At 44.1% G+C, this 26,806-nt stretch overlaps 1 protein-coding gene across 1 annotated transcript; it reads right to left on the bottom strand.

Moving 5' to 3' along the window:
* Nucleotides 1-8,165: 8,165 nt before the first annotated feature.
* LOC134574836 (oocyte zinc finger protein XlCOF8.4-like) lies at nucleotides 8,166-26,440 on the bottom strand. The gene is made up of 4 exons (XM_063433896.1): nucleotides 26,369-26,440; nucleotides 13,143-13,266; nucleotides 12,155-13,003; nucleotides 8,166-8,233 (listed from the first exon to the last, which is right to left on the bottom strand). Exons 1-4 carry the CDS (start codon nucleotides 26,438-26,440, stop codon nucleotides 8,166-8,168), a joined length of 1,113 nt encoding a protein of 370 aa, XP_063289966.1.
* Nucleotides 26,441-26,806: the final 366 nt, after the last annotated feature.

Below are 26,806 nucleotides of genomic sequence, written 5' to 3'. Positions count from 1 at the left end.
ATGGATATACCGCTGAAACCCGCGCCAACAGCGCCCGCTGGTAGAACCGGGGGACACGGGAGCGGTGCAAACCAGGTCGGAAGGGAAGGCGCATGAAAAAGCGGACTGGCACTGCATAGCCATGCGATGGACCATATGGGTAACAGACACCCACCTATGCCATGCCCCACTAGGACAGACTGGTGTTTACACAGCTTCTGTGATGAACTGATGTGATCTGATTCCATACTATTGTTGTGACTGTCCATGCTATGCATGGCGTGGACACTAACCAGCATGGCTTCATTTTATGGGTACCTTCCTTAACTTAAAGAATTGTGTATTTTATTTTATGATTTATAGTCTGAACGCTAACTGTATACCTACACGATCAAGCAGACATCGCTAGTGTTAGCCACACGGAGGTATACTCTGCTGAGTCCTTATCAGGTATCCTGAAGTAGTTAACCAGACTATATATATGCTTTGCATGCCAGCCACTGACTTAGAATACACATAACAGAACACACCACACCAGCTCAGTTCACACAGCCCAGCGCACTCAACTCAACCCAGCTGCTCCTAGGGTCTGACAACGACGGACCTACAGCAGAGACATAACTCGACCAACCCGTCCGTACTTATACCTATTCAATATTGCTGAAGCGCTGACCGCTGCCTGACTTACCAACCATGTGCCTGACGCGGGCCTGTGACCCTCTATAGTCTTGCATTATCTTTTAGAACACTTAACCAGACAGGCAATACATTCGAGTAAACACACAGTATTTGTACCAACTTGCCAACATCACACAAGCCGAGCCAACAAGACATAGCAATTACACTATAAAATGAAGCAGACATTCATGTGAATATGTATCGATGTTGAAAGCTATCGCAAATGTATGCATACTTGCTGATATATTATTCATTCTTGCCTTATCTTCTGTAACGAAAATCTATTGCTTCAATAAAATAAAGATTTACAAAAAAAAAACAGGACTGAAATTAATCTATGTTGAGGTTGTCACGCCAAGGCTGCATAATTCTAATCGTGCACTATAGAATATTACTATTTAAGTTAATTTGTGTGGTGCATACATGAATTGGCCACTTGGTAGAGGTGGTAGGACCAATGTGATTATAGAGGACAATTAAGAAAGGGTTCATTTAAGTATATAGGAATGTGATCTGTCAGAAGGTTTACAACTCCTTTGGAGTTGTGACTCCAGAGCCCTTCTGCAAGGTGTGAAATGTTACACATGGGTTGCCTCTGAGTCTCCTTCAATATAAACTAACTCTCTAATATACCATATGCCTCTATATCCTCTCTTAGATTGTGGGTTCTTTTGATAAGCGAATGGCAATTAGCATTCAAGAGAACCGTTCTGTCCTAGTATCTTATCCAAAAGAAACATTAATAATAACCCACAGATTAATAATCATGCCTCATTTTGTGCATATTTAGAATGGGACAAGCGCAATCTTTTAAACAAGTATAGAAATTATTAGTGCAACATAAGCCGTTTGGAAGGAATTGTGATATCCATTATATTAGGTCTGAGTAGGGTGTGTGACATATCTATGAAATGGAAATATTGCAACAAATCAAACACTATATATACTACAAGAGTGCTATTGGAACTGCGAGTGGCTGCACGGATCAGCACAAATAAAAGTATTTACTCTGGCCCTTAAAGGGACATTATAGAAACATTACCTTCAGACTTTTTGCTGTAAACACTGTCTTTTCAGAGAAAATGCAGTGTTTACATTACATCCTAGTGATAACTTCACTGGCCACTCCTCAGATGGCTGTTAGAGATCCTTCCTGGGTCATGGCTGCCTAAAATGTATCCAAACATTCAGTGTCTCCCCCCTCTGCATGCAGACACTGAACTTTCCTTATACAGATACATTGATTCAATGAATCTCTATGAGGAGATGCTGATTGGCCAGGGCTGTGTTTGACTTGATTTTGCTCTGCCCCTGATCTGCCTGCTTCACAGTCTCAGCCAATCTCATGTGGAACCAATACAAACAGATATACACCCCAACCTTGAATTCAATTGTTATATTTTTAAACAATATCACACTATCTGCACTTTTTTGTCCTTTTTGAAGATCTGTCTTGCCTAGAAGATTTCTTCCATCTTCATATACCCCGGAGGGGAGACAAGCACATACTATTCACCATCTAGTTGTATCTCTATTGTACATTTTTATGTATCACCACCCTCTATCTTATACTTCCCCTTTCAGGTGTAAATCTGTTTTGGACGGGGGGGAGAAAAGAACACTATGGTAAAGGGGAGGGGGGGAAAGAACAATATGGGACAGGGGTGGGGGGAAAGAACACTGAGACAGAGGAGGGGGAGAAAATAACACTATGGGGCAGAGATGGGGGGAACACTATAGGACTGGGGAGTAGGGGGAAAAACATTATGGGACTAGGGAGGAAAGAACACTAAAAAAGAGGGAGGGGGAGGAACACTAGAGGGGGGAGAGAGGACAACTAAAAGAGAAGGGACGTTTTTCAAATTAGATTAAATTCATTAAAACGTCTAATATTAATAAAATTATTAGGCATGTGCATGGGGAAAATTTTCGGTTCAGTTCGGCATTCTGAAATTCGGGATTTTCGCACTTCAAGACTTCGGCTATACCGCGAGTAGGGGCATGTCTAGTAAACAGTGAGCAGCCTGTGACTAATCACTGTTTAAAAAACACGGAGCGGTGGGTAGGGGCCCTAAAGTAAAATGATGGGGGGGGGACCTATTGTCCTCCTCCGTGGCCCCCACCCCTGAGCGGTGGCCCTAAATACTAATAAGGGGGGACCTAATGTTCTCCCACCTGGCCCCCACTCCTGAGCGGTGGGTGGGGGCCCTAAACTAGAATAAGGGGAGGTCCTTATGTCCTCCTCCTGGCCCCCACCCCTGAGCGGTGGGTGGGGGCCCTAAACAAGATTATTATAATTTAGGGCCCCCACCCACCTCTCAGGGGTGGCGGCCGGGGGGAGAACAATAGGTCTTCCCCCCTTATTTTACATTAGGTCCCCCCCCCCTTATTCTGATTTAGGGCCCCCACCCGCCGCTCAGGGGTGGGGGCCGGGGGAAGGACAATAGGTCCCCCCCCATTATTTTACATTAGGGCCCCCCCACCCGCCACTCAGAGGTGGGGGATGGGGGGACCTTATTTTTATTTTTTTACAGTGAGCTGTTTAATAGACATGCCCCTAATCGCGGTGTAGCGAGTAGGGGCATAATTTACTAATACTAAGTCATCTTTACTTAGTATTAGTAAATTTGGCTGAAAGACCAATTTAGGTCTTTCAGCCTTTTAGTAGATAGCTCCCTAATACCGTGGGAATTAGGGAGTTATCTACTTATTCATTCCTGTCATTACATTGACTGGCCAAGTAACTTACATTTTATATGAATGTATGTTACTTGATTGTTGCAAGTGTTGCAAATGCTTACAGCTGAATCCTGGCTATGTTTGTATACTTTTTATTTCAAATTGTTTACAATGTAACATTTTTCTTCTTTCACTGGGTAAGTATATTAATACTTAGGCAATAGTGTACTTCGACAATTTCGGAACTTCGGGACCTCGGCAATTCGGAAGTACCCGAATGTCCGAATTGTCCGAAATTCGGGGAAATTCATATTCGGACCAAAACGAATTGCACGTCTAAAAATTAGGGAAAAAACTTTTTTTTAAATCATTTGGGGGAAAAAAGTCATACCATTTTGGTTAGGGTTCTCGGCCAAGAGCATCCTGATTTTTGGGTTTCGAAACAGGATTTTCATTTCGGCGCATCCCTATTAGGTAGACTTTTGGAAAGTGGTTGAACACTCCTTTCTTCGTGTCTATATCTAGTACCTGCTCTTTTACACAATCCTATGGGGAAGCATTGTGATTGGCTCAGAACAACAATTGGCAGAGCCAGCAGCTTCAGGCTTGAACACAAGTAAGATTTTACTATATTTATGGAGGCAAGAGAGGGGCAGATGGTGGTTTTAACACTACAGGGTCAGAAATATACGTTTTTTATCCTGACCCTACAGTGCTCCTTTAACTTCACTTAGGAGGCCCACAGCCAGAGCCATGCCAGTTTCCCAACAGCCCTTTAAAGATCTGGCTCAAGACATGGAGAAGCATGGCTGTCGTTTAACTGAATCACATTGACAGTCAAGCCTTTAACTGCATGCTATAAGTGTGCTATTTGGACTGGGGGTGCCAAGGGGATCAACTATCTGGGGATATATTGATTGCGGGGATACCAAATTGGGAAAGGGGTTTCGTGGCTGTATTCCCCCACATTAACTGGCAATAGCAGAGCAAGGGGCTGCTGATAGTCTCAGACTTGGTGGCTCTGTGGAGGGAATTATTCCTTGTTGTGATAATCAAGCTCTGGATGGGGGTTGACATTGTCAACAGTACAAATGTTCATGTGATGTGACAAACCATTCATCCAGGCACACCCAATAACAGACTGTAATATTGGCCACAGACACAAGTAACGTATGCGTTCCGGGATGGCAGACGGGTTGGAAATGGCACTCACTCAAGTAACTCACCCAGATTCAGTGTTGCATCATATTCAGCTGGTGGCACCCACCTCACTGACTGCATCCAACCTTTTCCATTTAGGCAGCAGTGGGGTATAACATCTGTGTTCTGCCTCCCCCCAACCACTACCTGAAGACGTCACTTGTTAGAGCGTGGGACCAATGAGGCTGAAAGAAAATGAAGCAGGGGCGGAGCCTAACTGCCGAGCAGGAAAGCCGCACAATGAAAGGGCTCCTGCATAAAAGCGACTTATCTGGGGACAAATACCCCGAAAATCTGTGTAAATACCGGCGAAAAGGCGCATTGCAGGCAGGAGAAACTCGGGGGTATCCAAAGACCCCAAACAAGCGACGAACACCCCTCGGGAACCCTCCAAAGCCACTGGGGCCTACTCGAGACCGAACCGAGGTGAGGCGGCCGCTCACCCCGACAGCAACGACGCAAGTAGCTCCTCGTTCACACCTGCATCCAACCCCCCCCCCCCCCCATGGACCGGCGGGGGATATCCCGGTCCCCCCTGGGTAACAGGGGCAGCCCTGCACAGCCCCACCGCAACACTGAAACTGAGCCTGTACAAGAGAGGGGCAATCCGACACACGAGGCCCTCAAAATGGCGGTGACTGGGGACGCTTACCATATCGCAGCGGACACGGAGCTCCGACTGGCCGCAATATTCAACTCCTTCTGGGAGAAACTGGCAGCCTGTATGAGACCACCTCACCTGACGACCCAAACAAAGGGCAAGCTACCTAGCCCAGTCCGGGTGACCGCGCGGCGGAACTCCGACACTCTCACAGGCTCCAGGCGCCCGAAAGGCCAGCGCCGCAAGAGCGCCATCTTGAATAAACCCTCCGGGAGACCTAATACCTACAGGGGTGGCATGACATTGACCCACGGAGCCAAGAGAATGCCCAGGATGGAGCACCCACGCCCTGAACACCGGCAAGACGCGACAAGCAATAGACCCGGCAGGAAAAACACGACACTCGACCGGCAGGGGAAAAGGCGGGAAGCGAGACCACAAATGGCGGCAACAATAAGCCAGACCAACGACAGCTCCCAGACGCGAAAGGAGGCACCTCCCGAGCACCACGACTTTGGGATAAACGCTGCCCACCTGAACCCCTATTCCCAGGGCCTCAGTTTCCCAGACGAGGGAATCGGCTGACTATGCCCAGGTCTCTGACGGGTAAAGCTCCTACTGACCTGGAGTCCACGCAAAGCGAACTCATAATGCATATCTTTCCTTTTTGGACACTAAAGTTTTCTTAGGTTTAATGCAAGCGAGCGTTATCTTGTTTTAACCAGCATTATCTGTGACATGTATATAGCATTTATCATAACTAAGTCCCAACATTAATATATTCAAACTCGTTATACTTAGGACACATTGCACATTACCAGTCACCACTGACCTAACACTAATGTGCCCAGCTAACCCACATAGAACACAGGATCTATAGTGCTGCTTAGTCGGACAAGTGTAATTAGCTTGAGACCCGGCTATTCAATTAAAAACGTGTGTAACTACAATATATGCCTTAGACCACTCACCGCAGACATTAACAGCTCTAGTAACCGCATAAAGCAACAGTTCATTCTAGGTTCAATCATTAAACTCCGTTCACTGTTAGCATTGTTTATATTGGATTATGTAGCACAGGTTTCTCCTTCTTTGTCACTCTTTTGAAAATTCCTCTCTGACCTGTGCATTGTACTAACTCACTTAACTAAACAAGATCACACACTGATACAATCTAGACCTCATTAACTAAAAATTTGTGCTGTTTTACTTGTGCCATGAAGATGTCTTTATCCACGTTTATTATTGCACTTGCCCATGCTGTCGTGGCTGCGCAAGCTATATTGTTATAACATGCAAAACAAAAATAAAGAATTAAAAAAAAAAAAAAAAAGAAAGAAAATGGAGCAGAGCAACACAGGACCTGGTAGACAGTAAGACCAACTGAGGCAGAAGTGGGAGTTCTATATAGGGCCCGAACCAACTTGTCTGTAGTGGCACCTAGCCATCAGCACTAAACCATAGCTTACACATTACTCCAGGAATAGATCTAGCCAATCAAATTCTATAGACCACCCAGGTCTTTCACAGGTCTGTTATTGCTTATACGTTGGATTAGGGCTCTGTTTCAACATTTTATAAACTATACCACCATCCATTCCTTGAAGGCCACCAAAATAATTTGTGGATCCATGATGTACCTACATGGGAACTGTGGAAAGCACTCCCATGCCAAGACTCCAGGAGAAGCGAGAAGTCTAGCCTCCTACCTAAAGACTATTGACCTAACCTCAGAGATCCTTTCCTGCCTGAACTACACTAGTTTTCCCACCCAATCCCCTTGTCTGACTGTACCTGGCTCCACAACCCTCCACCTGCTCTGGCAAGAGCTGTATTCACTGGTCTACCCCCTTTTAGCGATGCCTCCTGTGACAAACGGTCTTTACCATGGACGTTTGCCAGGAACTCCTGGAGGAGTGTGGAAGATGACCTCTTGCCCACCGACTATGATCCAGGCATTTAGGAGTTATCCTCCCCAGCCACCATTATCAGCTTTCCTTGGGTGCCCCTGGTTCGGCACTTTCCCTTCTCTGGCATTGAACCGAATGCTAGCTTCCTTGCGGTTGTTCGTATGAAGAAACCCACAAATGGTCCTCAGCGGTATTTAGCCACAACCGCTATGGAACTAATTTCATCATGAGGACTTCGTGGTTCCCGGTCATCTCAGCAGTACTTAGCCGTGAATGTTCTGGAACGGTTTCCAGCATGAGGTAACCTTGCGGTTCCCGGACAACTTTGTCCGGGGTTTTAAACCACTTTGCGACCCACCAGGAGAGCGCTTTTTGGAGGGAAGGTGCCTAAGGCTAAGGGGAACAAACACTACCTGAGAGCCAGATGGAGCACCTTGAATTCTGGCCGCAGGAGCTCCCAAAAGTTGACCGGCAAAAGCACCAAGCGCTCTGGAACTATTTTGGGCTAGGACTACGTGTGCGGTCGGTCAGAGCTTTGACACAGTGGAGTTTCACCTACACTGCATGGATCTGAGCGTTGTTTGGAAAACTTGGGTGCTCAGATTAGGGCTGCAATGATGTATGACATGGGACCTGGGAGAATCTACATTGGAGGTACCACTCAGGGTACAGGCGGTCCGTTACACCTCTATTTCAGCACCCTGCCTTGCTGCCTCAGCACAGCAACCTCCAAACGCCCTGGGACCGCTCTCGGACCCAGTACCACCTGCAGGGTGCATTTTTGGAGTTGAGATATGTGAGGTGATGAGGCATCCAAAGATGCCCTGGACTTCGGGGAACTGGAAGAATTCAAGGAAAGCACTCCAGGTGTTCCCCTTTGCAAGGGTACAAGGAGCTCCGTCACAGGAACCAACAATGTGGACCTGTAAAATTCCTTCTTAAACACCCAAGTTATTTTCTCTTATGGATCACCCTGGCCTAGGTCTTCATTTTTCATTTTCAACTTGGCCCGTACAGTATTCCTACACATATTGCTTCCTTCCATCATACAAGTCACACAGACAATTCTCCAAAATAGGAAAATATGTCCAAACCAAGAAGTCTTCACAAAAATCAGCCTAATCCTCTTCAACATCGCATTCCACTGCGGTAGATTCAGATGGCTCTTTATCACCGAAGAGTGACCCTGTAAATCCACCAGTTTTTCCCTCTCAGTAGCCCCTATCTAAGCACACATTTCGCCAATTGTGTCAGAAATTCTCACCTCACCATGGCACATGTTGGATCCAAACTTTCTGATATTAAGCAATCTAATCAGACTGTTGGACAATCTTGAACAACGACACAGTGACCAGAAGGATACGTTTGTTCAATTTCAAACACAAGTGTTGTCTAAACAGCTTCAAACTGACTCATTTACGTCTAGATTGGATTGCAGAACAGTATTTGCAGGAATAACCTACACATCACTGGCATACCAGGCCTACCTGTGATTCCAAATGCTCTACTTTCAGTTCTGCAAGAATGGTCCCCTAAAGCTTTACATCTACCACATGACTGTCACAAGCCCTTACTTATTGAGAGAGCTCATTGTATATAGCATATCTCCATATAGACCCAGAGTAGTCATTATTTGCTTGTTTAACTTCGCTGATAAGTTAACTATCCTACAAACTTATTGTAAAGTGGGCAACCTGCTCTATCAAGACCATAAAGTACTTCTGTTCAAGGATTACTCAGCCAAAGTCAAAGCACATACAAATACAAAAAGAGAAGTCCTGCGCTTAAGCAGCAAGGACTACAACACACATCAGCCCCAATATATAGTAAAAACCAAAGAAAAGAAAATGTTACTTGCGCTTTCTCCTTAATCCCTATGTATATTTAGACAAATGGAGGTCATTTAGTTGCTCCAATGGCCATTGGAGGGATGCCCGCCTGCCAACGTCAAGGCAGACCCCCCTAAGCGGGTCCTAACACTGACCCTTCAGCCTGCTTCCTTGAGCTTCTGGCAAAGATATCTCTAATGAGACAGAAAGGGGTATTTTTTATATACACCCCTATACTTATTAACCCTTAATAGGGAACACATGGGATGGGTAGCAGCATTGTAACCAGGCTGTGTGATGCAAAGTAAATACAAATACAAAAAGAGAAGTCCTGCGCTTAAGCAGCAAGGACTACAACACACATCAGCCCCAATATATAGTAAAAACCAAAGAAAAGGTTACTTGCGCTTTCTCCTTAATCCCTATGTATATTTAGACAAATGGAGGTCATTTAGTTGCTCCAATGGCCATTGGAGGGAATGCCCGCCTGCCAACGTCAAGGCAGACCCCCCTAAGCGGGTCCTAACACTGACCCTTCAGCCTGCTTCCTTGAGCTTCTGGCAAAGATATCTCTAATGAGACAGAAAGGGGTATTTTTTATATACACCCCTATACTTATTAACCCTTAATAGGGAACACATGGGATGGGTAGCAGCATTGTAACCAGGCTGTGTGATGCAAAGTAAATACAAATACAAAAAGAGAAGTCCTGCACTTAAGCAGCAAGGACTACAACACACATCAGCCCCAATATATAGTAAAAACCAAAGAAAAGAAAATGTTACTTGCGCTTTCTCCTTAATCCCTATGTATATTTAGACAAATGGAGGTCATTTAGTTGCTCCAATGGCCATTGGAGGGAATGCCCGCCTGCCAACGTCAAAGCAGACTTTGTAATCAATCTATCAATCTAATATTATATACAATATTAAGCTCTGCGCTCACCTCCCACTACTCCTGAACATCAGGCAATGACTATAGTACACATCAGCCCCAATACGTACCATTAAAAAAAAAAAAGTTACTTGGCCATTAAAGGGTAAACTCACTTTGCCACGTGAAGACAAAACCTCTTAGGTGAGTCCTGCACTGTAACATGGTTGTGTAACAAAATACAAACATACAAAATTAAGCCCTGCACTCAAACTCCCACTACTCCTGGTTGGCAGCAATGACTATAGTACACATCAACTCCAATACAAACTTACACAATTGTATTGCAGGGGTCACATCATTTCCTATTTAGCAAAACACTAACAGGAATGGTTGAAAGAAAAAAATCCCAGCCTTAAACGATTCCGTTTGCCAGACCATTATTCCCATTTAACATCCCAAACTGACTCAAGCCAGAGGGCCAATTTGGATGCCAAACACCTAGACACCTTTTTAATGGCCATGGCTCTAAGTAACAAAAACTACAGAAAGTGCAAACTCAACATGTGGTAAACACACCAATCCTCAATTCACACATATCAGGACTCAGAAGGGCAAAATCACCCAGAATCCTACAGAAATCAACTCATTATTTGCAGACTATTTTAGCACACTTTGACTTGCCTGATGATCCCGATCAGGGCTGTCATCAGGAATTTTGACAAAGCACAAGGTTCCCCACCCTCCCCCGCCCACCCACAGGACTCCTACCTAGTCCGCTGTCAATGATGCACGACTGAATGTGGTGTGTATAGTGGAAGTATATTAGAATGTGTGTAATGGATGTAGTGTTTGTGTGTATTAGATACTGTTTGTGCAGTGAATGCATAGTGTGTGTCAGTGTAGTGAATGCAAAAATACAGGGGCAGGTAGCCCTGAATAAACAGACCACTGCTTGACCTTCAACACGGAGCCTTGTCTCGTTCTTGGGGGAATTCACTGTATGCTGTTGGAGATTGATTGCTAGGAGTGTAAGCTGATGTCTGCTTTTCCTGTTCGTCTGCTAGCAGCTATTCGTGAGGTTCCAGTTTGGAGTGCTATCTTATTCCCTGGTATACAGTTCGGGAGTTTGATGTATTCGCCTATATCCAATTCGTGAGTTTTGATGTTCTGCAGTAGCTGTGCCTTTTCTGTAAAAAGGGGATTATCGCCTAAACGGATTATCGCCTAAACGGATTTTAACGGTCCGTTACAGCGTCCAACCCTCTAATCCAGAAGAGACTAGCAGGTAACTCTTACATACAATGGGTGGGAGGGGGAATACAGTATATCAATGACTGTCTAGACTGTTCTCATAATTCATTACTCTCTTGTACATACCCTTATTAAGTCATTCCTTTCTTCAAATCCATTTTTTTCACTCAGTAAGGTCACAATTTTCTGATTTAGACAGGACAGCTCTCTGGATGAGTGCACACTTCTCTCTTCAATTATACAGTACTTGTTCAGTTCCTACTACAAATGTCTCAATGAACACCTGGAATTGAACCCACAAACCTCCGATCCTGGTAGATGGATTCCTCAATTTACTGATCTTGACCAAGACACCTCACAAGCAGCCTGGTACTCTATTTTAAAACGGTTACCAGATTCGACATACCAAGAGATTATTTTTAGCATTTATATAGCGCCAACATATTCCACAGCGGTTTATAGTTATAGAATATGTGCTTCTGAAAATGAGTTAAAGAAAACGCAGAGTGTTGATGGGCAGGAGCGCCGCTGACTCTACAGCGGTCAGCTGATGCTCTAAGCCAATCAGAAATTCCCCATTCATAAAAAAATTTACCTCATATATATCACGTTATCCCACTCTTAATTTAAACCCAAAAAGCAGGAGCGCAGGGACAAAAAAAAATAAAAAATTCAAATCTTCAAATAAAAAAATCAAAACACTGGTAACAAATAATGTGCCCTACACATTGTACATGCAAATGGGCTTTAATCTATATTACCGAAGTGTCTAATATTAGAAAAGTGACCTGCAAAGCCTTCTCCACATTAAGAACAGAAGAATGGCTCTAATCATCTGTGAATTCTTTCATGTCTGATGACAGATGTTCGCCAGGTAAAACATTTCCCACATTCAGTGCATTTAAATGGTTTTTCTCCTGTGTGAATTTTCCAATGACTAACAAGATCATGCTTTCTTTTAAAACCCTTTAAGCATTCAGTACATTTGTATGGTCTTTCCTTATTATGAACCATTTTATGTGACGCAAGCTGTACAGCATGGGTAAAACATTTTCCACATTCAGAGCATTTAAATGGTTTTTCTCCTGTGTGAATTTTCCGATGATTAACAAGATGATACTTATTTTTAAAACTCTTCAAACACTCAGTACATTTGTAAGGTCTTTCCTTAGTATGAAACATTTTATGTGACATGAGCTCTGCAGCCTGCGTAAAATATTTCCCACATTCAGAGCACATATATGGTGTCTGTTCATTCCAATCCATTTCCTGCTTGACAAGATTGGACACCTGAATAAAATCTGACCCAGATTGAGAAGATGAAATCTGATTTTCTCCTTTAGGATTCATCTCATGTATAACAAAGTCTGGCGTGGATAATAGGGATTTACCTGTATGAGTTGGCTGATGTTTAACATCCTGCGTGTCACTACTGAAGCCTTGTGGACAATCAGAAATCGGGAATATTTCCTCTATGTTGTCTTTGCTCTGAGTAGCATTACCATCAATATGATATGGTGTATTTAATTCAATACAAGGATTGATAGAATGTATGTTTGAACAAGTTCTATTATCTTCATTAACTGCAAGAGTAGAATTGTGACTGGATTTATAAATGTCGACTCCTGGGGGGCGATTCCCTTCTTCATACGAGGCTGATTCCTCCTTAATAAGAATAGATGAATATTCTGTCTGTGTATTATCTGTGCATGCATGGATGTCAAACCCTGTGAGATTCCCTTCTTCATGTAATGCCGATTCCTTCTTAATATCAGTAGATGGATATTCTGTCTCTTTGTAAATGTCCATGTCTCTGTGATTTTCCTCTGTACACGGTGGAGACTCTTCCCATATATACGGCATATATTTTTTCAGTCTTTTTCTTACTTTGCTAGTTTGCAGATAGGGCGGTCCATCTTTAGGTTTAGCTACACTTTCCTCATTGTTTCCAAACTCAGGAACACAATCTGGAGTATGATATTCACCTGATAAAGGTTTATCTAAAGGAGAAAATGTTTTATTTATTATTAGTAGACAAATTATTGCAAGAAAAGTTAAATCAAACATTATGGTTTATGAACATTTTTGGAAATCATCTCTGATATGCACAAATATTATAGAAGTTTAGCATCCTCTCACCCAGTGAGCTGAGGGTCTGGTGATTCTCCTTCATTACGTCCTTGTATAGATTCTTGTGTCCTTCTAGATACTCCCACTCCTCCATGGAGAAATGGACAGTGACATCCTCACACCTTATAGGAACCTGACACACACAATGATACAGTCACCATCCAGACACATCCCTTGGGTTTACTGTATAATGTCCCATTCCCAGCAGCCTCACCTCTCCAGTCAGCAGCTGGATGATCTGATTGGTCAGTTCCAGGATCTTCTTGTCTTTCTCTCTCTCATGAATTTCCAAGGAACGTGAAGTCACTGCACTGAGGCTCTCTGTTTTATAGGATCCTTCTGTTACATGGTGAGGGCGGTTGTGCTCAACACACTCACAAAACTTTTTTGCAACCACCTGATCCTAAATAATAAGCATAAGTTAAATACAGAGGTTTCAATCGCGGGACACAAGTATTTAAACTGAGGCTTTCGGACTATTCTACTCAGTTCCTACTTTCCTGTTCTAGTCTCTTCCGTGGGATCCTACAATCTAATTTACACATTTTTTTCCACTGTTGATTAAGCAAATCTACTACTGATCTCCCATTGCTACTCCCGAATGCCTCCACAAGGGTGTGGAAATGTAAAAAAATATGTACTTATCCAAGGGAATCTAAAGCAGTAGCCCAATCTACTCAACCCAACCGGAAACAATTTCAGCTAGAAACCGTGGTGTACATATAGGGGTCGCAGCTGCGACCGGGCCCATCACTCCAGGGAGCCAGGCCAGACCAACCTTTACATCCCTGTGGTTTCTATTATAAGAAACTAACAGAAACTGAAAGAAGGTATGAAATAGGCGTTAGGGAACGGTTGGCCATCATACAAGCATTGAAAGAATGGAGGCATTTGTGATACGGTACTCCCAATCCCTATTACGATACTTACTGATCAGAAAAATCTGGCTTACTTGGGAGAAGCCAAGAAGTTAACCGCTAGACATGCACGCACGCTGGTCTCTTTTCTTGGCGAGATTCAACTAGATCTTAACTTATAGACCAGGGACTAAAAACACAAAGGCTCTATCACGCAAACATGAAGCTCAAACAGGTCGTATAACAGATTTGTCTATTATTATACCAAACTCTCATAGCACAAACCAATCTCACTATACATTCTAAAACTTGTTAACGACATAATATCCAAACATAATCAGGCCCCCAACTCGACTACACTTAATAAATTATACGTTCCTTTGGAACATCAACAGGAAATACTTGCATATCATCATGACAGTAAAACCGGTGGTCATCCTGGTATGAAGAAAACATTCTCTCTGATAGCCACAAAGTATTGGTGGCCCTCCTTGCGGAAAGACATTAGAGACTATATACTGGCATGTGATACCTGTTCTAGGAATAAACAACCCGACATACTTCTGTGTGGATTGTTACAACCTTTACAGATACCAACTAAACCTTGGATTAGCATAGCGATAAATTTAATTGTAGAATTAACCCTATATAATTAAAAAAAACTGTTATATTGACTGTAATAGACAGATTTTCCAAAATGGCACGCTGTCTTCACCTGAATTAGCCAAAATGTTCGCAAAAGAGATCTTTAGATTGCATGGCAACCCGAAGGAAATAGCTGATAGGGGTTGCCAATTCTTCTCCTTCTGTGCTCAACTGGGAATTAAGCTCGGTTTTTCATGCCTTAACGCTGCTTATTACCCTCAGTCCAATGGAGCGGCTGAACATACCCGCCAGATACTTGAACAATATTTGAGGTGCTTTGTATCAGAGCATCAAGATAATCTGGATGAATTGATCCCGTGGGCAGAATTCGCCCATAACAATCTCATATGTGAAGCCACTAGTTTCAGTCCGTTCTTCCTTAATTATGGTTTTAATGCTCTTGTTCTACCTTCTAAATTAGTTTCAAGGGGATTGCCATTGGTTGACTAACATGTCGATAACCTGAGGGTGACTTGGGAACAGGCTCACCGGATCCTTACTCGCAAGATCGACAAGTTTAAAACCTATGCTGATAAGCGTAGACGAGCTGCCCCCTGTGTATCAACCTGGAGACAAGATCTGTTTGAGTACCAAACATATACGTTTAAAGGTGCTTTCCATGAAGTTTACTCCTAGATACGTGGGGCCTTACAAAGTTTTGAAATGTGTCAACCCTGTTGCGTACAGTCTTGCTCTTCCTTTGTCTTGACGCATCCCAAACACTTTTCATGTGTCTCTGATCAAACCATTGACATGTAACCGGTTTACCAGGTATGTTGTGCCTCCTTCCTCTTTACAGGTGGATGGTCAGGAGGAGTACGAATTGAGTTCCATCCTAGACTCTCATATTTCTCGTGGGAGGTTGCAGTATTTGGTGGACTGGAAGGGCTATGGTCCTTAGGAACAGTCTTGGATTGATTCCTCTGACGTTTACGCTCCCAGTCTTCTGCGGTCCATGCCCGTTTTCTTTCTCGCCCTGGCTCTTTCCGCCCGGTGGGCGGTTCTTGAGAGGGGGGGTTCAGTGATGCTTACCTTGGTTGGGGAACCCTTACAGACGAAGAGGGAAACTCTCCACACTCCTGGGCTTACCTACAGCAGTTCCAATGCAGACCGCTTAAGCTCCGCCCCCTACAATGCAACACATGCGCGCCAACGTCCACACGCTGATGACGTCACCGAGGCGTGTGCGTGCAGACGTCATGGCCCCCCAAAATGGTCAAACTCTGACGTTTTGGGGCCATGGTTTCAAACTTAAAGTTCCAGCCTATGAAAGGCATATTCAACCATAGTTCTTAGCCCTGTTGTGGTTCAACTCTCAGTTCCCAATAGTGCATCTTGTGTTTTGACCTCGGCTTTCTGACTACTCTCATTTCTGTATTCCTGACCCGGCTTTGGTATCTCTCTTCTGTGATTTCTGGTTCCCTTGACTCAGCTTGTATTTCTCGATTCTGTGACTTCTGGCTCCGTTGACCTTGGCTTGTCCCCGACCATTCTTTATCTGTCTAACGTTAAGTCTGTCTATTCTAAGGCCCGGTATACGTTCTTCTATTGCATCCTGCGTGTTGGGTCTCTAAGGAATCCTGACAGTTACCCACTATTTTAACTCTTACAAATCCTCTAATAAGCGTATTTCAGGGTTTATATTTCACACATTAACCACAACTGATTATAAAAATATAACTTATTGTGACAAATCATTAATAAAATATGTAACATGCATGACAATATCAGTGAATATTTATGTATAACAATCAATATACGACATGGCAACAGTTTTGACACAATTAAAGATAGCTTAAACACATATCCAGCAACATAAGTTAAATTAACTTCTAAAAGAGTTACATGCAAAATTACAAATAATTATTTCAGAATTTAATTATGGGTTATATCCAAATAGATGCATTTTTAGCGAGACTACAGGAATCTCTCAGCTTTGGAATTATTTTATACAGAATGCATTAAGCACGGCATCACAGCTTCAAGTCGTAAAAATCTAATGCAGTCAGTCTAACTCACTCACGGCTGGCTACAATTCTCACAGGCAACACACTTGAATATTGCAACTATAAATATACAATATTACTCACGCAAATAGTAAATTTAACCATATACTTTTTCCATCCAGTGACAAAAGAAAAAAAAAAGAATAATTTTAACCACATTTTACACAGCAGATGATTAACTTTTCTGATTAAAGATTAACTATTCATAAATTCAGATAAGTCAATATCTCTGGATAATAGCTTGATATGCTAAACTTTGGTTTTATGCACGATTCTTATTCAACTGCAGATTGAACTTGTATGGTACACAAACGCCTTCGCTAATTATGCACCATTAGCAGGTGCAAAAGGCCCTGTCTATGACATCACTTGCTGCTCCAGCCTGGCACAGGTCAGAATATTTTGGCGGTTGCCATCTTCAAACGGTCGTATTTTAAAAACGATGAATCCTACAGCGAAGAGCTTTATATTGTGAGAATCACAAGACCCAGACCTACATTGTGATTTATAGTATGTCTCTGAGATATTAACAATGAAGGCACAGTCGCAGTTTAGAAATTGCCCTTCAAATGTGAGCTTTGCAGAGTGGAGTTTCAATGAAAGTCAATGGACAGCGTGAGTTGCAAACAAATGGTCATATTGTGAAAACTATCAGGACTATGGCTTAGCTGTGGACATTTTTAGTGGCAGCAGGGATAGCTGAACGTTTTGATATAAGATTTGTGTAGGTGGGCCTGAAAATGATGGGGTGGTGGCAGTTTAGAAATCATGTCCTGATTTTTCAGCTTTTGCCAGCTCCCACTCTAGCTTTGCCATTCATTCCTATGGGACAAATTTCGCCACAAGAACGACGATATTCCGTGAACCATTGGGCGAAACGTTCCACAAAGTAATAGCAATCCGATCGGGAACAATCTGCATGTTTTGGTATATTTTTGTCTATGTAGTGTAAAAACTGTGGGAGGAGTTAAGGTGGCAAATTTGGCTATAATAAGAATAATAACTAGAAAAGCTACAATTTCTGGGGAAATTGTGTGAAGTGTTCTTGCCTCCACCAGTAGTCTACAACTGGAGTGGGCGGAGTAACTGTTATCATTTATATAGCACATTTAATTGCAACGTTGTTGCACAGTTACATTAAAACATACATTTATAAAAACATTAGCAGGTGTGAAAAAGGCTTTGTCTATGACATCACTTGCTGCTGCATCCTGGCACAGGTCAGAGTATTTTGGCGGTTGCCATCTTCAAACAGTCGTATTTTAAAAACTATAAATCCTACAGTGAAGAGCTTTATATTGTGAGAATCACAAGACCCAGACCTACATTTTGATGTATAGTATGTCTCTGAGATATTAACAATGAAGGCACAGTCGCAGTTTAGAAATTGCCCTTCAAATGTGAGCTTTGCAGAGTGGAGTTTCAATGAATGTCAATGGACTGCGTGAGTTGCAAACAAATGGTCATATTGTGAAAACTATAAGGACTATGGCTTAGCTGTGGACATTTTTAGTGGCAGCAGAGATAGCTGAACGTTTTGATATTATATTTGTGTAGGTGGGCCTGAAAATGAGGGAGTGGTGGCAGTTTAGAAATCATGTCCTGATTTTTCAGCTTTTGCCAGCTCCCACTCTAGCTTTGCCATTCATTCCTATGGGACAAATTTCGCCACAAGAACGACGATATTCCGTGAACCATTCAGCGAAACTTTCCACAAAGTAATAGCAATCCGATCGGGAACAATCCGCACGTTTCGGTATATTTCTGTCTATGTAGTGTAAAAACTGTGGGAGGAGTTAGGGTGGCAAATTTGGCTATAATAATAATAATAATATATATGTGAGATAACATTAAGTGGTCTTGCTATGCAAGAACACTTAACTAGAAAAGCTACAATTTCTGGGGAAATTGTGAAGTGTTCTTGCTTCCACCAGTAGTCTACAACTGGAGTGGGCGGAGTAACTGTTATTATTTATTTATATAGCACATTTAATTGCAATGTTGTTGCCCAAAGTGCTTCACAGTTACATTAAAACATACAGTTATAAAAACATTAGCAGGTGTAAAAGGCTTTGTCTATGACATCACTTGCTGCTGCAGCCTGGCACAGGTCAGAGTATTTTTGCGGTTGCCATCTTCAAACGGTCATATTTGTAAAACTATGAATCCTACAGCGAAGAGCTTTATATTGTGAGAATCACAAGACCCAGACCTACATTTTGATGTATATTATGTCTCTGGGATATTAACAATGAAGGCACAGTCGCAGTTTAGAAATTGCCCTTCAAATGTGAGCTTTGCAGAGTGGAGTTTCAATGAATGTCAATGGAAGGCGTGAGTTGCAAACAAATGGTCATATTGTGAAAACTATCAGGACTATGGCTTAGCCGTGGGCATTTCTAGTGGCAGCAGAGATAGCTGAACGTTTTGATATTATATTTGTGTAGGTGGCAGGGGCGTACCTAGAGCATTTGGCACCCGGGGCGTAAAAAAACACCCAATTTTGTTTTACAATGAATGTAGCACTGAGCAGTGTTTGTGCATCTAAATGTAAATGTAAGCATGGGTTTTTGTATGGAAAATGTGTGAGTGAATGTAGGGGTGTGTAGTGTTGGCGTTTGAATGCAGGCATGCATTTGTGTGTAATGTTGGCAGTATAGGGCAGTGGTGTGGTTATATCAAAAACATGGTGATATTTTAAAGGTGTGTTTGTAGTGTTGTTTGAATGCAGTGGTGTGCTTTTGTGTAGTGTTGGCAAAATGCTAAGATGTATGCACATATACACATACACAAATATATACACACACAATCAGACAACACATTTGCATATAATTCATACTAGCCACCCAGATTTCCTGTTCTGCGCTGGCTGACACCTCTAAACTTCGATCTTTGTTTAGCAGATAACTCCTCTATTTGATATCCCTATGTGAGATTGCCATATTTAGATCTAAAGAGCACCCTAATTTAGCATATTTAAATATGGAAATCTCACATAAGAGCATTAATTTAGGGAAATATCTACTAAACTGCTAAAAGATCAAAATGTAAAAGCCTTTTACTTACATTTAATCTTTCAGTTGTTTAGTAGATAACTCCCGTATTTGTTATGCTTATGTGGGATTAACATATTTAAGGACACAAAATAAGGGAGCTATCTACTAAACACATACACATTTATATACACACAGACTTGTACATCTGTGGTTGTGTGTGTATATAAATACACACACAATCCCAGACATACAATCACAATAAACACACACTTAACGACAGAGATACACACAATCACAGACACACACAAAAATCACATTCTTACACACATTTAGTAATTAAGATGTCCACCCAGCTTCCCTACCTTGCTCTTGGATCTTCCCCATGGGGATTAACGGTTGCTGCTGGGCGCTCTTCCTGCACATCTCACTTGTGCTCCCAGTAGTGATGACGATGCCATCTTATCCCAGCTGCCGGTTCACTGCAGGGCACGCACTAACCTCACTGCCTCCCAGAATATATCTGTCCTTGTCCCTTGTGTAAAAAAATGTGTTTGTGACAGCGTATGTATGTGCATTGTGTGTGACTGCATATGTAATTTGTGAATGTGAGCCTGTGTGTAATGTGTCTATGTGACAGTAGGGGAACAGTTGTATGTGCCTGGGTGGGTCGGAGTAGATTGGGGTCTGGGACTTCGTGTGTGATATTGCATGGGGGAATAGGGCAGGGAGGGTGAGGGTATAATGGCACGGAGGGTGGGGGATATAGGGCAGGGGGGTGGGGTTATAATGGCAGGGGGATTATAGGGCAGGGGGGTATAGTAGTACCTTACCATTTAGGAGGGTGCAGGATCAGCAGGGTCTGTTTCACCATTTGGTGGCTGCTCTGGGGTTATAATGGCAGTGAGGTGGGGTATAGGGCAGGAGGGGTTGGAGTATAATGGCATGGGGGTTATAATGGCAGTGAGGTGGGAGTATAGGGCAGGCGGTGTGGGGGTAAAGGCAGTGGTGTATCTTGGTTTTGTGCTGCCCTAGGCAGGACAAAACTCAGACACCCCCACTCCCCCCGCGCGCGCGCGCCACCCCCACCCAACCCTTCCCCCCTGCCCCGCCTTCTAAATACACACACATTCACTGAGAGATACGCATACACTAGCTAACACACACACAGTCAGACACACACAGTCGGACACACACACTAACAAACACACACAGTCGGACACACACACACTAACAGACACACACAGTGAGACACACACACACTAACAGACACACACAGTGAGACACACACACTAACAAACACACACAGTCGGACACACACACACTAACAAACACACAGTCGGACACACACACACTAACAAACACACACAGTCGGACACACACACACTAACAAACACACACAGTCGGACACACACACACTAACACACACACACTAACAGACACACACACTAACAAACACACACAGTCGGACACACACACACTAACAGACACACACACTAACAAACACACACAGTCTGACACACACACACAGTCTGACACACACACTAACAAACACACACAGTCTGACACACACACACAGTCTGACACACACACTAACAAACACACACAGTCGGACACACACACACACTAACAGACACACACACTAACAGACACACACTGTCGGACACACACACACTAACAGACACACACACACACACTAACAGACACACACACACACACACACACTAACAGACACACACACACACACACACACTATCAGACACACACACTATCAGACACACACAGTCAGAGACACACACACTCACATTAACACATTTTTTTTTTATTTACTCCCCCCCCCCCCCCCGCCTCCCTACCTTTGGGAATGCTGGGGGTGGGGGGGTTCTCCCATTCCCTGGTGGTCCAGTGGCTGCAGGACGGCACTGGTGGGCAGGCTGGGCGGCCGGCGAGGGAGCTCTTCCCCTGAGCTCTCTGCTCAGCTCCCTCGCGCGCCGCCCGCAGAGTGAGGCTGGGAGGCGGAGCCGGAATATGACGTCATATTCCGGCTCCCAGTCTCGCTCTGCGGGCGGCGCGCGAGGGAGCTGAGCAGAGAGCTCAGGGGAAGAGCTCCCTCGCCGGCCGCCCAGCAACCAGCAACCAGCCCGGCATGTCTGTTAGCCGCAAGGCTAACAAGACATTTGCCTTGGGCATTTGGGGGCGGCGTGCGAGGGAGCTGAGCAGAGAGCTCAGGGGAAGAGCTCCCTCGCCGGCCGCCCAGCAACCAGCAACCAGCCCGGCATGTCTGTTAGCCGCAAGGCTAACAAGACATTTGCCTTGGGCATTTGGGGGCGGCGTTTTTTGCCGCCCCCTGGAAAACGCCGCCCAAGGCAAATGCCTTGTTTGCCTCGCGGCTAATACGCCCCTGGGTAAAGGGGTGGGAGTATAATGGCGGGGGGGTATAGGGAGGGGGGTGTTATAATGGCAGGGAGGTGGGGGTATAGGGCAGGGGGATTATTATGGCAGGGGGGATTATAATGGCAGGGAGGGTGGGGGTATAATGGCCGTGTGGGGTATAGGGCAGGGAGGGTGGTGGTATAATGGCAGGGGGTATAGGGCAGGGGGGTGGTGATATAATGTAAGGGGGGTATAGGGCGGGGGTGATATAATGGCAGGGGGTATAGGGCAGGGAGGGTGGTGGTATAATGGCAGGGGGGTACAGGGCAGGGAGGGTCGTGGTATAATGGCAGGGGGGTACAGGGCAGGGAGGGTGGCGGTATAATGGCAGGGGGGTATAGGGCAGGGGGGGTGGTGATATAATGGCAGGGGGGTATAGGGCAGGTGGGGTGATATAATGGCAGGGGGTACAGGGCAGGGAGGGGGGTTATAATGGCAGGGGGTGGTGATATAATGGCAGGGGGTACAGGGCAGGGAGGGGGGTTATAATTGCAGGGGGTGGTGATATAATGGCAGGGGGGTACAGGGCAGGGAGGGGGGTTATAATGGCAGGGGGGTGATTTAATGGCAGGGGGTATAGGGCAAGGGGGGTGGTGATATAATGGCAGGGGGTGATTTAATGGCAGGGGGGGTATAGGGCGGGGTGGTGGTGATATAATGGCAGGGGGGTGATTTAATGGCAGGGGGGTGATATAATGGCAGGGGGGGTGGTGGTATAATGGCAGGGGGGGTGGTGGTATAATGGCAGGGGGGTACAGGGCAGGGAGGGTGGCGGTATAATGGCAGGGGGGTATAGGGCGGGGGGGTGGTGATATGGCAGGGGGGTATAGGGCAGGTGGGGTGATATAATGGCAGGGGGTATAGGGCAGGGAGGGGGGTTATAATGGCAGGGGGTGGTGATATAATGGCAGGGGGTACAGGGCAGGGAGGGGGGTTATAATGGCAGGGGGTGGTGATATAATGGCAGGGGGTACAGGGCAGGGAGGGGGGTTATAATGGCAGAGGGGTGATTTAATGGCAGGGGGTATAGGGCAGGGGGGGTGGTGATATAATGGCAGTGGGTGATTTAATGGCAGGGGGGGTATAGGGCGGGTGGTGGTGATATAATGGCATGGGGGTGGTGATATAATGGCAGGGGGGTGATATAATGGCATGGGGGGTGATTTAATGGCAGGGGGGGTATAGGGCAGGGGTGGGGGTGATTTATTGGCAGGGGGGGTATAGGGCAGGGGTGGGGGTGATTTAATGGCAGGGGGGTTATAATGGCAATGGGGTATAGGGCAGGGGGGGTATAATAGTTACTTACCATTTAGAAGGGTGCAGGGGCAGCAGCTCCTTCCCAGGCAGGCAGCAGGTGCAGGGGATCTGTACAGAGTGACCGCGGGGGAGCAACCTGGTTCTGCGCCCCCTGCTGGTACACTCCGAAATAGCCTCCCTGCAGCTCAGTGTGTGAGTCAGAACACAGGCTGGGAATCCCCTCCTTGTGCTCTGACTCACTGACTGAGCGCCGGTCTGCCGGAACTGCGGGAGAGCAGGGGGTACAGAGCCTGGCACCCCCCTGCTGAGTGGCACCCGGGGCGGACCGCCCCCCCCGCCCCCCCCCTTAGTACGCCACTGGTAGGTGGGCCTGAAAATGAGGGAGTGGTGGCAGTTTAGAAATCATGTCCTGATTTTTCAGCTTTTGCCAGCTCCCACTCTAGCTTTGCCATTCATTCCTATGGGACAAATTTCGCCACAAGAACGACGATATTCCGTGAACCATTCAGCGAAACTTTCCACAAAGTAATAGCAATCCGATCGGGAACAATCCGCACGTTTCGGTATATTTCTGTCTATGTAGTGTAAAAACTGTGGGAGGAGTTAGGGTGGCAAATTTGGCTATAATAATAATAATAATATATATGTGAGATAACATTAAGTGGTCTTGCTATGCAAGAACACTTAATAACTAGAAAAGCTACAATTTCTGGGGAAATTGTGAAGTGTTCTTGCTTCCACCAGTAGTCTACAACTGGAGTGGGCGGAGTAACTTATTATTTATTTATATAGCACATTTAATTGCAATGTTGTTGCCCAAAGTGCTTCACAGTTACATTAAAACATACAGTTATAAAAACATTAGCAGGTGTAAAAGGCTTTGTCTATGACATCACTTGCTGCTGCAGCCTGGCACAGGTCAGAGTATTTTTGCGGTTGCCATCTTCAAACGGTCATATTTGTAAAACTATGAATCCTACAGCGAAGAGCTTTATATTGTGAGAATCACAAGACCCAGACCTACATTTTGATGTATATTATGTCTCTGGGATATTAACAATGAAGGCACAGTCGCAGTTTAGAAATTGCCCTTCAAATGTGAGCTTTGCAGAGTGGAGTTTCAATGAATGTCAATGGAAGGCGTGAGTTGCAAACAAATGGTCATATTGTGAAAACTATCAGGACTATGGCTTAGCCGTGGGCATTTCTAGTGGCAGCAGGGGTAGCTGAACGATTTGATATAAGAGTTGTGTAGGTGGGCCTGAAAATGAGGGAGTGGTGGCAGTTTAGAAATCATGTCCTGATTTTTCAGCTTTTGCCAGCTCCCACTCTAGCTTTGCCATTCATTCCTATGGGACCAATTTCGCCACAAGAACGACGATATTCCGAGAACCATTCGCCGAAACGTTCCACAAAGTAATAGCAATCCGATCGGGAACAATCTGCACGTTTTGGTATATTTTTGTCTATGTAGTGTAAAAACTGTGGGAGGAGTTAGGGTGGCAAATTTGGCTATAATAAGAATAATATATATGTGAGATAACATTAAGTGGTCTTGCTATGCAAGAACACTTAATAATAATATATATGTGAGATAACATTAAGTGGTCTTGCTATGCAAGAACACTTAATAATAATAATAATATATTAATATAATAATATATAAACAGACTCAAAAGTCTGTTTATATGTTTTACCTCTCACCTTGCAATCACCATATTAGCGACAGCATCATGCATTGGTACAGAAACACAGACCTCCCTAAAATCTAACGCCCATCCTGTTAGGCCTCGGCATGACCTGAGACGTATATATCTGCCTTACGCAATGGGCTGATAAATAGGCCACACAAGTTGCAAGGCCAAAAGTTAGTGCAGCAGCGCTACATAGATGGCGAGAGAGGGACACAAGCCAGGAATTGAGTGGCGTACACACGAGGGTAACAGTTGTCGAGATACACCCAGTCCCCGTTAACGATTGCCGGGGCCGAGTTAGCTCCACTTGCTTACAGCCGTTTAATTTCTATGGTTAACCTATCATTATTTTATACTCCTGGCATCTATTATACTGTGAGCACTATTGTTGTTTCTTTTAACCTTTTAAGGTCTTCATATTGAGGAAACATCTGCCTTTCAACATTTTCTCACGTATCCTATAAGTGGGGATTACACCACCGTATGCTATTCATACTAAAGCTGGTTTTAAGCTCTAAAAAAAACGTGAGTATGACTATACAAGACTTTTTTTTTATTGATATTGTCTACTTCTGAGATATACTGCACTATTAGTCCTTTTCTTTCTCTGGTTTTATATATGGCTTTTAAGAATATCTTGATCTGGCACTTTATCGAATTATTTCCATGACAGAACTGAGGCTATAACTTCTGGCAAGTTGTTATTGTGACATTTTATTATTAATATTTATTATACCTATTCTGTTGTTTTTTTATCCTTTGTTTTTTTTTATCCTCCTGTTCTTATCGTCATTCATACACTGGTTTTCAATTTTTTTGGCGCAACCTCAATTTCCCTTTTGTTTATAAAAATATGCATGTATTCATTGGGAGTATATGTACTAAACGGTGTTTTTTTTTGTGGTGTGGACCTTTAATATGATGAACAATTCCAGGCAAAGTATACAAAGTAGCTAACTTTTACAGTGCATGCATGTACACTCTCCATTGGAGAACAGCAGAATATAGCCCTGGTAGGCAGAAATTCACCTCTGCAGAGTATACTATGGCTTGCAGTGGCAATAACATGTAAGACCCGGCTAATAGGATAGCTGTTGGAATTCTAAGATGTATAAATACACGGGAGTACTAGAAGAGAGGTTACAGATGTCTCCGGAGTTGAGGCGCACACACAGGCAGCCAGCTCCGTTCTGGTAATGGAAGTTATTTTCATCCAGGAATCCTAAAACTCAGAACACACTTCTCTATTCTAGGGAGACAAAAGATGCCGGGTTCCATTTATTGGTTATTTCTAGGATAATGTTTGTTTTCTAATATATATTGATAGTGTGAAATTCTACAATCACTCACCTCTCCAGTAAGCAGAGAGATGATCTCCAAGGTGAGATCCAAGATCTTCTCATCAATCCGAGTCCAGTCCATGTTCATCAGCACAGGGTAACTGCAATGATCTGACAATGAGTTCTGGTCCTTGTGGAAGAGAGAGACGTTAATGGCCGAGACATATATTCTGGTCTGGTAGAACTGTGTCTGAAGATTAATATACATATATAAATAATTTGCTAACACCACACAGTTAAATTAAAGGTTTAGTCTAGACACCATAACACTACAGACTACCACTATAGAGGTTATGGCACGATGAGTACCCTAGGGCCATCCTGATGTGAACAGTCAGATTTTGAACAGTTTGATAATTACCTGGGTTCCATGGTCCTAGTCCTATTATGAATTGGTGCCATGTATGTATGGCACTAAAACCACCACAATGCGCTGTAGTGATTATGG

This window comes from Pelobates fuscus, chromosome 10 (genome assembly GCF_036172605.1).
Source record: "Pelobates fuscus isolate aPelFus1 chromosome 10, aPelFus1.pri, whole genome shotgun sequence".
In the NCBI taxonomy this organism is placed as follows: Eukaryota; Metazoa; Chordata; class Amphibia; order Anura; family Pelobatidae; genus Pelobates; species Pelobates fuscus.
Note: the sequence above shows the minus strand (reverse complement) of the source record. Positions and strands in the feature narration are given on the sequence as shown.

What these genes read in the sequence shown, in the direction of transcription:
- LOC134574836 (XM_063433896.1), bottom strand. Translation starts at nt 26,440, where the DNA reads ATGGACTGGACTCGGATTGATGAGAAGATCTTGGATCTCACCTTGGAG. An exon ending in CCAGACCCTCAGCTCACTGG is followed by an intron (nt 13,004 to 13,142) that starts GTGAGAGGATGC and finishes TTTCTCCTTTAG; the next exon opens with ATAAACCTTTATCAGGTGAA. An exon ending in TAAGGAAAGACCTTACAAAT is followed by an intron (nt 8,234 to 12,154) that starts GTACTGAGTGTT and finishes GTGGATTTACAG; the next exon opens with GGTCACTCTTCGGTGATAAA.